The 14414-nt window shown below is 33.4% G+C and overlaps 2 protein-coding genes across 2 annotated transcripts in view; both read left to right on the top strand.

The window, feature by feature from the left end:
- LOC145313267 (uncharacterized) overlaps positions 1-14414 on the top strand; it is a 58372-nt gene that overhangs the window by 15575 nt on the left and 28383 nt on the right. The window contains exons 11-18 of the mRNA XM_080152587.1: positions 3313-3360; positions 3503-3552; positions 4148-4198; positions 9721-9812; positions 10542-10612; positions 12026-12096; positions 12520-12566; positions 12823-12909. Coding sequence (XP_080008713.1) covers positions 3313-3360; positions 3503-3552; positions 4148-4198; positions 9721-9812; positions 10542-10612; positions 12026-12096; positions 12520-12566; positions 12823-12909 — 517 coding nt within the window. The remainder of the gene's footprint in view (positions 1-3312; positions 3361-3502; positions 3553-4147; positions 4199-9720; positions 9813-10541; positions 10613-12025; positions 12097-12519; positions 12567-12822; positions 12910-14414) is intronic.
- Positions 611-2183, top strand: LOC145313262 (uncharacterized). The gene has a single exon (XM_080152583.1). The coding sequence runs from the start codon at positions 640-642 to the stop codon at positions 1834-1836; it is 1197 nt and encodes a 398-aa protein (XP_080008709.1). The 5' UTR covers positions 611-639; the 3' UTR covers positions 1837-2183.

Below are 14414 nucleotides of genomic sequence, written 5' to 3'. Positions count from 1 at the left end.
TCAGCAGTTACTGAGATTTTACAAAAAATGTAAAAAAAAAATTTTTGGGGGTGGTTTTTTTTCTATTTTTGGGGGGGTTAGTGGTGTCCCACCTTCTAAGAAAATAGCCTAAAACCACCACAGGACCAGTAGGTATATTCCCTGAAGAGTAGAACCCGATCAGTTCAGTGGTTACTGAGATCTTAAGGGACAGAAAGACAGACGAACAGACGGACAGACAGACAGACAGACGGAAAGACGGACAGACATCAAGCTACTTTGTATTATAGATTAAACAAATACTTTTTGCTTAAATACAAATATTGTCAGATATTTTCAAGGATACCTACTTTTTTTGTAATAAAATATACTTCAATTTTATATCTTAAATTCTTAGCAATCTCAATTCTATCATTATTTTATTAAATTACTGTACATCCGTAACAGTTAAACTTTTTTTATTGGTAAATATACCTAACCAACCTGAAAATAGAAAACAATTATTTAAAAATAATTCTTTATGTTTCAAAAACTTATTTTTTAAATATTTTCCTATTGATGATATTACTAAAATATTATAGATCTTAGTTAGATTAGTTTGAACACTTGTTTCATGGGTATAAAAGTCGCATCCCTGAGAACATACATGGAGTTAACACAATGTTGTTTAACACAGTACTAGCCCAACTATTCTTGGCAGCATTAGTTGCTAGCCAACATGCAAACCCAATGGATTTTGATCCTCTTGACGAGATGGATGAGAATGAGTTTGAAGAATATTTCCACCAGACTGCTCCTGATGATCCTGAAGAGTTGAAGAGAAGAGAGGAAGCTCTGAAGGAACATGAGAAGGAAATCCATGAGATCAATGAAGAATTTGAGGCTGGAGAGATTGATTGGTATGATGCCATTAATGAATATGTTGACCTTCCTGATGATGAGTTTGTTCAACAACATGCTGGTGCCATCACTAACTTTACTGAAGGTAGAGGTCTATTGAATCCTTTGGAGTCTGAACGTGTTGACCCAGCTTCTGAGGCTTACTTCAGACAAGTTATGTTGAGACGTGGATCAGCACCTCCTCAATATGACTCTAGGAGGTATGGACTTGTATCCCCTGTAAAAAGGCAGCTCAAGTGTGGTTCCTGTGTTGCATTCGCAAGCATGGCTGCTGTTGAAACTTGTTTTGCAAAGGTGTCAAGAGATATGGGAGACTATTCTGAACAACAATTTGTTGATTGTGGTTATGGTAAGCATGGTGCTGCTGGATGTAATGGTGCTCCACCTCATGCTTATATTAAATATTGGGGAGACAACAAACTTGGATTGGCTCATGAATCTCAATATCCATACCTAAACACTGAGCCCAGACTGACCTGCCCTAACTTGCCAACCTACAACAGAGGTGCTGAAATTACTGGATCCTACTACTCCTACAGTGCTACTGAAGACCTTCTCAAGCAGTTGGTGTATGAACATGGAGCTGTAGTCACAAGCGTTAAAGCTGAAGGACCATTCCTGCAGTACAAGGGAGGCATCTTTGCTGGATGTCCTGCAGGAAGTGGAACTGACCATGCTGTTACTGTTGTTGGCTATGGTACTGAGAATGGAGTTGACTACTGGGTTATCAAGAACAGCTGGGGAGACACCTGGGGTGAGAAGGGTTTCATCAGGCTGAAGCGTGGAGTTGGTATGTGTGGCGTTGGCAGCAATGTTGCTGTTATCAAGTGTGAAACATCATCAAAAGCAACTGATGCCCCATTGACTACCAAGGCTCCTTGCTTTGATAAATACACCAACTGTGCAGATTTGGCTAAAACCTCCTGCTGGAAGCCACATTTTGCTGATTTCTGCTAGAAGTCCTGTGGATTGTGTGCAGGTATGACCCCAGCCAGATCCTACACCTGCTACAATAAATATACAAACTGTGGAGATTTGGGAGCATACTGTTCTCAGGCACATATAGCTGAAGGATGCAAGATTACCTGTGGAAAATGCTAATCTAAAAATGATGAACAAGCTTATACGCCAAAATTTTTTATTTAAAAAAATTAACTTTTGATTTACCATTTTAAAAAATAAACTTGCAACATTTATTATTTATTGTCATGAATGATTCTTATCTTTGAATATAATTTTAGAATTTTGCTCATTACTTTTATTGTTAGTATTACTTATACTTTTTAGTATCAATACATTAAATTGTCCTTATCAGCCATTTCTGAATGGTATAGATAGTAAAAGGAAGAGGAAGGGGGGGTTAATGCAACCATCTCGTAATCAATGCAAATATGGCAGATTGAGTTATTCTTGGTAGGTCTATTTTTCCTAAATCGAACAAAAGTTTTAAAAGTAAGGCTAACGAGTTAGCCGGTTTTTTTTGCTATTTTCAGCGCAAATCTATTACATAGGAATAAACTTTATGAAACATATTTTTGCTTTAAGTCATGTTAATTGAATTTGATTTCTAATACCAGACACTTACCTTTTAGGACTCACTGAAAACAACTGGGAGTCGCCAAGAGTATGATGTACATACATAGGGCTTGTGACAGTTTTGCCCTAAAAAAAGCCAGAAATTGTAAAAGAGCTGAGCTTCAATTTTATTTAGGGAAAATAGACCTACTATTACTCAATCCAAGATCAAAATTAAGATTTTAAGTGCCATTTGCTCATTTATTACGAGATGGTTGCATTAAAAAAAAACCTTTTGTAAAATACCTTAGTACCTTACTAATTAGTATCTTTCTGAGGATTGCGAGAAGCATGAAAATTTTAGTCTATAATAAACAAATTTCAAGTTAATAACATTGTTTTAGTACAAATAGATATATACAATGTATGTTATGACCTTTGTTTTGTAAAGAAACTAAAATTGATAAATATGACAAAATATTTTATCCAAGGTAAAATACACAGATAGTAAAAAGGCTTGGTTTTCCTAACTGAGTCCAATATTTCATGTTGTCTGTGTTATCACCTTGTAACTAGTTGTGTTCTGGGCTGTAATTGTGTCACATATATTTCATATTTCCCTCATTTATGCCTTCACATTTTATATTTTGTCAGAGAGTTAAGGATTGGTAAAATAAATAATATTGGTTTACAAAGGAATTTTAAATTCTTGATTTACTGTTACTTGGCATAATTTAAAGTATCTTTAGTGTTGCTTGCTGTGATGAAATTTTGTTAAAATAATTATGACAATATCCATAAAAGCAAAGCTCTAAAATCTGAAACTAACAATCTAGTGAAATCCTAATAATCTATTTGTTTGGTAAAAGTTTTTTATCAATATAGTTTCTTTTGCATCTCTGGTATTATTTTTTTTAGATAAAGATTCTGTTTTCAATGATAGCAAAGAAGTTCATAATTCTTATGGTAAAGTTATTTCTGACTTCTATTTATTCTATTTTATACTTATTCTATTACACTTTTAACCTCAAAAATATTAAATTTCATATAAAATCTTATATATTTATTTATATTTGAGTAAATGAAACATCATTATGATTTTGTTTAGAATTAGAAAACCATTGTGAGTTGATTTATGATGAGAACAAAAATAATCAGGTATAGTATTTCAGCTTTCAGAAATTTACCTAGGAAAATATTTGCTTTTAACATCTAAATTATTACTGCATATAAAAAATAAAATAAAAGTTTTTTCTCGCATCGTATTATAAACAGCTTTCCTCGTATATAAAATGTACAATTATAAGATTAAAACCAGTTTTTTTAGCCCCAAGATGCCAAAGGCACGGTCTAAAAAAAACTGATTTTAATCTTATGTTTGTACATTTTTATATTCGTAGAAAGCTGGATATAATACGATGCCAGGCATAGTTTTTTCGTATGTATGTATGAGAACCGGTTCATATCCACCAGATTCGATTGAATACGAGAATAGTTATTTCTCGCATCGTATTATAAACAGCTTTCCGCGGATATTGAATGTTCAATTATAAGATTAAAACCAGTTTTTTTTAGCTCCGAGGTGCCGAAGGCACGGTCTAAAAAAACTGATTTTAATCTTATCATTGTACAGTTTTATATTCGTAGAAAGCTGGATATAATACGATGCCAGGCATAGTTTTTTTCGTATGTATAAGAACCGGTTCTTATCCACCGGATTCGATTGAATACGAGAAAAAATAAACTTTGACAGGTTCGAGTGTTAAGATCACCTTGTTATGGAAGAGCTACGCCTGTATCCAAGGTAATCACTTTGAAAATATATGTTTTACTGGATAATGGAAAGAAAACGAAGTTACGAGTTTCGTCGTATTTTTACAGTAGCTTTTTTCCTGTTAATGTTAATGATTTCCTGCGGGGAAATCATTATTATTTACTTAACCTAACCTAACCTAAAATAAGCATTCAAAAGCTACTGTGAACATACGATGAAAGCCGCAACTTCGTTTTTTTTCATAACCCGTTTTATTTTATTGTGATTTACACGTCTTTACTTAGAGACAGATGGTTAATATTGACATAAAGTTAAGTTAAAAACAGTAGTAGTGTGGTAAGTTGAAGCGTTTTAGCTTACCGTCGCGAGTTCGAATCCAACGAGCCCCTAGCCTTGAAGAATTCTACCAATAACAAACTAGCAGTATTTAATACTACAAAAATATATTTAAAACTGAATACATTTACAATGGGTGATTACTATATATACAAAAATAGATGATAACAATAAGTTAGGTTTGAAGGGGGTGTGGGGAGACAAGGGCGTAGCCCTGCGGAGGTAGGCATCTGTGGGGTAAGCTGCAGTAAAGGGGAAGGTAACCACCTCCCGGTAGGATAGTTGCCTGAGGGGCGTGGGGTTGTAAGGTGGCCGCGTCCCTCCCCCATTTAGCCAGTCCAATCTGACCGCTGCCTGTGGGGTCTCAGCGGGCAGGGGTGAATGGTGATAATAGGATTAGTGCAGAAGGCTTGACTTGATAAGCCACTGTGTAGCAACTCTGTATAATGCCCGTCCGTATGCTGCCGTCTTACCACAGTAGAACGATAAAAATTTATGTTAACTTTTTAAAAAAAATTTGACAATAGTTCTTTTCAATAAGAAATACACATATTTAGTGAATACTTACTAATATTTTTAAGCCTTAAAACTCACACCTTTACGGATTTTTAGCGCAACCTTCTCCTCCCTTTCTATGTCCGATGATGATGAACTTACTTGATTGACCACAATGCTAGGAAGGAAAAAAATATCTATAGAAAATTATATTATTAGGGATGGACTTATAAAATTCTTGTAAAAGTTTTAGACTGACGCAACAAGAATCTACACACAATTGGCTGAATGGTACATATTCTTAGCTTTATGCGAGAAGTTATATTTTGCTAGGCCTTATGGATTTTATCTAAATAAAATTCCATTTTTATTGTAAAGAATACATAATTCCAAGACCTTTATAATTGTTATGTAATTCAATGTCAAAAATATTTTTTAGCTTTTTATAATAAGATTACTCTTAAGGTGTCAAGTGAGGGAAAGATGATTGATAATATTAACTATAAAATAACTAACTTGCATAATATGATGCTCTATGTATTGTATATAGTATTGTGAAAGAACAAACTTGAATATAATGTAAACTCTATTTTCCTCAGAAAAGTTTTATTTTCCAAGGACTGGAAAAAGTTTATTGAAATAAATATCTACTTTTTATTATGCTCTAGAATTATGTGATGATGTGGCTGTTGACTGTATTTTATGAATATTTATAGGCTATTCAAATTTGAATTTACGAGGCCTGCGCCAAAGAAACCTTGAGAGGGGGATAGTTGCTTGGTTATTATAGATGTTGAGTAACTTTGATATGATGATATGTTTGTATAATAATGGACTTCAAGTTATTCCTGCAAAAAAGATATAGATTTGGAAAAGTTAATACCTAGAGACTTATTTAAGTTTTAATTTTGTATTGTCCTTATCTAGTTAGCTTACTGTTTTTTTATCATATTATATCTCACTTTTTAAAAGCGAAGCTTTTCTATAATTAGTGTCAGTCCGTCCGTACGTCCGTCCGTCACAGAGAGTTAGGTCTTTTCGTTAATTTAAACAGGTAAGAATTGTCCTATCGATTCCAAACTTTGCATGATGATTCCTATAGTAGTTAGGTACAATTAAAAAAGCGTAGCAACTCTATAAACAATGCCAGAATGTCCGTACGTCCATTTTAAACATGTCAATTTTTAACTTTTTTTACAACAAATTTTTGTATGTTAAAATTATCCGATTCTTCTAATTTTTTGAAAACTGATTTCTATTACAACAAGGTACAATGTTATAAGCTTAGCATCTCTATAAACAAGTCCCAAAAATGTAAGTATGTCTTTAAACAGTATCATCTATTTATGCAGTTTTGCAACAAATTTTCTTAAAATATTGTTTGTACTGATGCATTAATATTCTGCTAATTCAGTTCTGACAATCTAGAAGTGTTAATAATGTTCGTTTATCCTTCCATTTCAGAGCTTCGCTTTTATGGATGCTGTCATCCTTGTTTTTAATAAAATAATATAAACTATAAAGCAGACAAAGGACCCTTTATATTAAACTCTACATTCTCATACACTTAAAATATCTTCCATTCCTCTGTCGAATAAAACTGACATTAAATTCATATTACCATTCATTTCTGCCCCCAAAAGCAATAAAATTACAGTTTTAAAGTTTTAAATTGCCGTCAATATAAGTTAGACTTGTCTTTTTCCTGTCTCCTAGGTCTGGTTCTGGCAAAATATTTGTCTATATTAAAGAAAGAGTGTTTGTAACTTTAAAGTTATTGTCAATAATTTAAGGAAATTGAAAATTTATTCTGCAGTTTTATTGATAAAACTGTAGACAAATTTGTATTCTTACAAGATAAATAAAAAAGCACGGGCTTTTCCCTCACAGTGCATAGTTGAGCATAGGCCCCTCCTTAATTTGTTAATAAATTGATAATGGGTCATTTGTTTCTTTATTACTTTAGGTCAGGTTAAGTAAGGTTATATTGGGTTAAGGCAATATATGTTTAAACCCCACAGGGGTTAGGCTTAGGCAAAAAACTATCCCTATCCCTAAAACCCCATTAAACCCAGGAATAAGGTATAACCAACAAGCAAAATAAATCTAAAAAAATATTTGGGGGGCAAATGGAGAGGTCGTCAATTTTACGATGTGTTGCCCCCCAACGACAGCTGAAAAACACGTATAGGTTTCGTGATTTTTTTCCGAATTAATTTCGTTATTGGTATGAGCTGCATTAAACCCCCTCCCCCCTTTTATATTTTATTTACATTCTTAAGTCGATTCAAAACAAATTATGATAATCATCCCATATCTTTCTAACATTCCAAAAATAGACTGCAGTCTTTGAATCTTTCTCTTTTATGTAATTGGAAAATTTAGATTTTTGTCAAGCATGAAATTGAACTGAAAAGAGGCTTTTCATTTCTCTGCCCAGACCAAACTTAACTTCCTATATTGGAGAAAATCAAAATATTTCTAATCTTAATTTCCCAATATTACTTTTATACTATGGTCACTATTTTTCCAGTATGGCTTCGAAACCGATTAATATCCGCTGGATTAGAACCGTTTCTCAGCCATACTAAAAAATCATGTATAGAATCATATTACAGATAATTTTCCACGAATGTTAAATAAAAATCATAAACTCAATAATGGTTTTGTTAGCAAGGGCCTTCAGCTCCGAAAACTGGTTTAATATTAGCAGAAATACATTATTAGATAAAAATGATATCTCTTGCTATGATTGATATTCTTGTAGAAATATGTATGTTTTTTAGGTAGTCAATAACAATTTAAAAGGGGGGGTGGCGAAAGTGACACTTTTTGAAACCAAAGCTAAAAGTCAAAGGAACTCAACTAAAAAAAGAGATACAGGTCTGACATTTTGCATGGCAGTTGCTTTATAGGGTTTACAATATGGAACTGTGAAAAAACGGCGGCGCAACCGCCGAAAACCGCCGAGAAAAGGCAAAAAAAATTTCGGCGGGAAACGGCGGTTTTCGGCGGTTGCGCCGCCGTTTCTTCACAGTTCCATATTGTACTCCTATAAAGCAACTGCCATGCAAAATCTCAGACCTGTAACTCTTTTTTTAGTAGAATTCCTTTGTTGACTTTTAGTTTTGGTTACAAAAAGTGTCACTTTCGCCCCCCCCCCCCCCCCCCTTAGTTTTGCTAAGCGTTTATCATAGGCTTGTGTAGAGTAGCTCCAACCATAATAATAATACACAATTTTGCCAGGCTTTTATGACAGCAAGGGTTCACTTTCAATTTCTTATATGGGGATATTTGTTGTGAAGGGTTATGTGTTAGTATGGCAAGTGGTGGGAGAGGGAAGAAGGATGAAATTCAATAGTGGGATTAACCCCATTTCTATCTCATATCTCGAGTAGGGTTCTACCAAAATTGCATTTCAAGGAAAATGAGGCCTATAAAAAGAAGAAAAAATATGAAGATGGAACCTATTTGTTAGCTATACGTAATTAGGGACCTAGAATTAGAAAAAAGCTATGCAATCAATTAATAGGTTTTCAGTATATTTATTATTATCATACATAGGTAGGTATATTCTTATGATATCTTCAATTTTGTACATTAAAGGGGCTGTTCGGGTTTGACGCTTTTAGAAACCAAATCAAGTCAAAGTAATTTAACCAAAAAAGAGTTACAGCACTAAACTTCAGATTGGCGGTATCTATTAAGACTTATAATGTGTAAACCATGAAGAAACGGCGGCAGAACCACCGATCTTGCAGAAAATCGCCGTTTTCTTAGGAATTTTAGTTCATTACTTTTAATTATTATCTATAATACAAAGTAGAACGATGTCTGCCTGTTTGTCTGTGTGTCTGTTTGTCTGTTTGTTTGTTGCGAAGGATCTCGCTAACCGCTAAACCGATCGGGTTGTCCTTTACAGGTTAGCTTCTCATAGGTCCCGGGAAGGTTTATAACCCGAACCCCCCAAAAAATTAAAAATACCCCCCCTCAAAAATAATTTTTTCTTTTTAAAATTAAAATAGTGGGGTCGACTACACCCCCACCCCCCCCAAATAAAGTGTCACACCCTCCCCCTTTTTATGAAATATCCGTATTATCTCTGATTCTTTCACACTTTGTGAATGAAAGGCTATTAGGATGGTGTTTAATTTGAAATTAGGAATGTGCATAAGTATTGGGGATAACATGCTTGCTTCTAGTATTTCCTTAATATTCGGTACAAATTAGGCTAGCAGTGGTTATATTAAGTACCAACTTACATTAAAAAACGTTTGTACTTTAAAGGGACTATGCAAGAAAGAGAGCACCTTCCTGCGCAGTGAAGTCAAGCTTTTTTTTTGTTTATATGCAATGTTTCTGTAAATTAAGTTATATTTAAGTTATTACAGAAGTTATTAAGTTATAAGTTATTACAGAACGATTGACATTATTGTTAAAAAGTGCTTAGAATCACTTGCTCTTCTTCAATGAATGTAGAATATACGTGGATATTTTGACAGGAGAAAAATTGTCGTCGATTTAGATTGCTATTTACCCTGTAATTTATTGGTCAGTTCGTTCATCTAGTAGGAGAGGAGGGGATCGCCTTTTGAGCCCGCTACAAGTGTCACTATATTAGAGTATATTTCTCGTACATGCATAACAGTCCTCTTTGGGGTTTATTCAAGAAAACTCTACCTACTCTTATGTTAAGTTGACACTTGTAGACTTTATTGTAGACTCCTGGAAATGCCTCTGGAAAAAGACCACTGAGACAGTCAGTCAAATCCAGGAGATCTTTGAAGGATTTTTTGCCTAGAAAATCAAGCAGGTTTAACATATTTTAACATATTTTTTATCTATGAACGCGAATCTACTCCAAAAGTATGATGTGTTGATTCTAAGTGTCTGCAATAGTATATCCTTAACATACTTGTTAAAAGCGAAGCTTTTCTATAATTAGGGTCCGTCCGTACGTCCGTCCGTACGTCCGTCCGAGATAGATAGCTTTTATTCGTTAATTTAGGCATGTTAGAATTGTCCTATCGATTTCAAACTTTGCATGATGATTCCTGTAGTAGTTGGGTACGATTTAGAAAGCGTAGCAACTCTATAATCATTACCAGAATGTCCGTACGTCCATTTTAAACATGTTGATTTTTCTACTTTTTTAACAACAAATTTTCAAGTGTTCTAATTATCCGTTTGATCTGATTTTTGGTATATTGATTCCTGGGACAACAAAGAACAATATTATAAGCGAAGCAACTCTATAATCAAGTCCAAAAATGTAAGTATGTCCATAAACATTATCCTGTTTTTAAGCAGTTTTTCAACAAATTAACCTACAATTTTGATTCGACATTTATACATTTATGTTCCGATTTTTCAGTTCAGATACTATACAAGTGTTAATGTCCGTTTGTCCTACCGTTTCAGTGCTTCGCTTTTATGGATGTTGTCATCCTTGTTAATATGCAAATAATACAGTTTTATAAATTGATAGATACGATATTTATTAGGGAAAAATATAGACCTCAAATAAAGTACTTTTTTGTAGGAAATCTAGCAAGAAATCATCACTGGGAATAAATGATCAAGAAGCCGAATCTTTAGAACCTTTACTTAATGGTAAGTTTATTACATAGAAAAACTTTATATTATTAGATTTTATCACAGAATTGCATAGCATTATTAATTTATTATAAAATCATTTAAAAATTTTAGAGACCCAAACTTTTTTAGACCTTTAATTGAACTCTCTTCAAACCCGGGAGGGGGGAGGGGGATCAAATGTGTCACTTTGTAATATCATTTGATTTGTTGTTTTTCAGATATATGACCTAATATTTTAAAAAGAAATAAGTTTGTCTCAAATGATTCAGAATTGTTTTCCTAAAAACTATTTCACTGTTCCATATTGTACCTCTTTAAAGTTACTGGCATTCCAAATCCTAGTGCTGAAACTCTTTTTTTTTGTTCGAATTACCACTTTAATGTCTGGTTACAAAAAGTGACACCAGACATTTGAAAACTTGATTTTCTTTCATACATTTAAAATTATATTAAAATAACTATGTTACCAAACTGTGTTTTATAGACCGGCTGGAATAAGATATTTTACAAATCCAATTTGGAACTTTTCAACAAAAAAACTTTTGATCCTTCTCTCAGCTCTTACTTTTAAAACAAGATTTGTCTCATAGCAACTAATAAGTCTTAATCTGAGCTAAACTACAAAAGAAATGATACAACTTTTTATCTATTTAATTAGGTAGTTAGAAATATAAATTAAAAGAATTTTGAAATAAACTTAAGTTGTAGTTTGGTGAAACTTATGTTTATGTAATGCTAAAGGAAAATTCAATTATATAAAACTCTTATGAAAATCTACTTTATTCTTTGATTTTATTGTTTGTAATAAGTACTAATACAAGATACAAATTGTTTGCAAAGTGAAAAATTTTGCCTTTTCTGGAATTTTATTAACAAAACTAATACTTATGTGAGTCATAGTGTTTGTCAGTTGACATGATTTCTATGGAATATTCACTTTAACAATCACTTTTCTTAGCTCGCGCATTGATCATTTATCATGGTAATTTGAGAGATTGTACCTAAAAAACTGAGAAGGGCGTCCCATAAAGGCATCAGTAATCCTTATATGAAAGTAAAGGATGTTGTGTGTGTTATGGCAGTCTGTAGCTTAGGAACTTGCTAACCACTAGATCAAATTGGTCTTCTTTCACAGTGAAGCTTATTAAAAGTTCCAATTATGGTTTTTAACTATTTAAAATTTTGGGGAAGGTAACCTCCACCCTCCTAGGAGAAGTTGCCCCTTGAAAATACCCACCACAAAAAAGTTTCTACTTATTCTTTTTTAAACTAAAATTAAAAGTGAAAGGACGAGATAACCCCCGTCCTTCTTTAGAGTGCTCTAGATGATTTTAGGGGCGTAGCTGTTACTGGAATATAAAGAATATTTAGTTTACAATTAATTGAAAATACTTAAATAACAAAAGGACTTATTTTTTATTTGATTAGGAGAATCAGATGAACAACTAGAACAAGATGACCACGACGATCTTCAAATTCATCCCCTTCCACAACAAAGAGTACCTTTTATTTTTATTCTTTATGAAACGTTAAGAAAGTTTTTTTTTAAAGCATTAAATACAATTGTCTTGAATAAAAAACGTAATTAAGATGGTTTTAAAGAATGCAATTTAACTCTTACCTAGTAGAATTTTAAATATAGTTTTCATAAAAATCTATTATCCTTATATAAAAGCAACAGGATGTATTTGGGTGGACCATTAAGGATCTCGCTTATCACTAAAATATATGAGTTTCCTTTAGAGTGTAGCTTCTCATAGGTCCTGGGAAGAGAAATAGCCCCTAGAAAAAAATGCTCCCTCCCGAAAAAGAAATTTGAAAGTGTGTGATGGTCGACCCCCCCCCCCCTTCCCCAAGAGGCTTATAGGGACGTATCCGCTACTTATGATATATTGTACTTAACACTCGTGTACTAATTGTAGGACGTGGTGCTAATTCGTAGTTCTAGTGTGGGACAGAGGAAGCTCAGGGACATTTCCTTTTTTTAATTGATAGAATAAAATCCCCCCCCCCCCTTTCGACAAACACAGAAAACCTATAGGAAGAGCAGGTAAATAGATTTTGAAATACGCCAAAAATGAGAAATCAAATATAAAAGAACACTATTTAAATTACTCTTCATCAACTTTTGCATATAACCTTAAAGTTTCCACCCATGTGGGGGGGGGGGGGGATTATGTTATGTAATTCCAACTAACAAAACAAGGAATATTGTCAAAATATAGAAACCCAGGTTCCCCGGGGAACACGGCTACAGCAGCCGCCTGCCTCAAGAGTATTGTCCTGGCCAGAGATATACCTGTCAATTCCAGGTATTGTGTGTGTGCTCAACATGATAGCTACTAGGATATACTTCATTGAAGCGCTAACTTTATAGGCTCATCTCAAACAATGTTATATTATTTATTAGGGATGGCAATCCGTCATATTTTTGGACCGGATTCGGATTCTTACAAGAATCAGTCCAAAAAATGGCGGATTCTCCGCGGATTCAGGATTCTGTCAATATTTAAAATGCTTTTTTAAAAAAATTAGAAATTTAAGTACTACATAGTACATATGTCCTAAAAATTAATGTTCTTGGTGTTCTCTATAATTCACTTCCGAGAATCGAACCAGATTTTAAAATAATATAATGATAATGACAAGTATTAAAAAACTCAAGACGCTAATTTTAGCCTACCAATTAAGAATCCGCATCCGCTATTAAAAAACGGATTCCGGATTCGGATTCCAAAATTGGCCTAAAATTTGGCGGATTTCGGATTCGGATTGCCAACCCTATTATCTATACATTTTTACGAATCAATTAAAGTCAATTTATCAGGTTATTTTTTAATTAAGTAGGAAATAATTTTAAAGATGAAAGTTGTAACTGATAGTTTTGCTAACCTTCTTATACCTTTTTATGCATTTTCAACAAAGTAGTTCTCCGGACCTATGAGGAGAACCATATCGGTTCAGCGATTACAGAGATTCTGTGGTACAGACATACACACACACACACGCACAGACAGAAACAGATTCTTTTAGTTTAAAATAAGGATTGCAAATAGTGAGTTTTACTCTCAGACAAGACAATAGTCTTTTTTCATTGATAATATTGTTAGGTATATTAATATGTATAGTAAAATTGTCTAGTTGGATTATTTATTTAATTAAATGTAATACACATAGAGTGTAATTGCGTAATTTCTTATTCATTTTTTTGTTCATTACAAATTAAACAAGAGATTAGCTTCTCATGTAAGGGGGGGGGGGGCAATGCAACCATCTCGTAATCAATGCGCGAATGGTACTTAGAAACCCAGTTTCAGTATGAAATTTGTAATGAGTAATCCTTGGTAGGTCTATTTTCCCTTAATCGAATAAAAAGTTGAAAAAGTAACGGCTGGCGGCTCAGCTGTTTAGCCGGTTTTTGGCGATTTTCATGGCAAATCCATCAGTGATTACGTAAAATCAACTTTTTGAATGATATTTGTACAATATTTGGTATTACTATAATACTCATGGCATTTTGTAGCTCCAACCTTATATCGGTTCTAGCTGTTAAGCAGTTAGTAATATAAATTTTTAAAAAGTTTATTTATATTATTATCGATAATTTTGCCCTAACAAAAGCCCAAAAACGGCTAAACGGCTGAGCCCGCATCCGTTAGTCGTTACTTTTCCAACTTTTTATTCGATTTAGGGAAAATAGACCTACCAAGGATTACTCATGCCAAGTTTCATAACGAAATTCGGATTCTAAGTGCCAATTGCGCATTGATTACGAGATGGTTGCATTAACCATCCCCCCTTCTTAATTGTTATTAAT

The sequence above is a fragment of the Acartia tonsa genome, chromosome 3, assembly GCF_053477335.1.
Source record: "Acartia tonsa isolate MP-2025a chromosome 3, ASM5347733v1, whole genome shotgun sequence".
Lineage (NCBI taxonomy): Eukaryota > Metazoa > Arthropoda > Copepoda > Calanoida > Acartiidae > Acartia > Acartia tonsa.
The sequence above is the reverse complement of the archived record's forward strand: the minus strand, read 5'-3'. Positions and strand labels throughout refer to the sequence as shown.

Bases quoted from the DNA above. Each gene is read 5' to 3' on its own strand.
- LOC145313262 (XM_080152583.1), top strand. From the start codon at position 640: ATGTTGTTTAACACAGTACTAGCCCAACTATTCTTGGCAGCATTAGTT.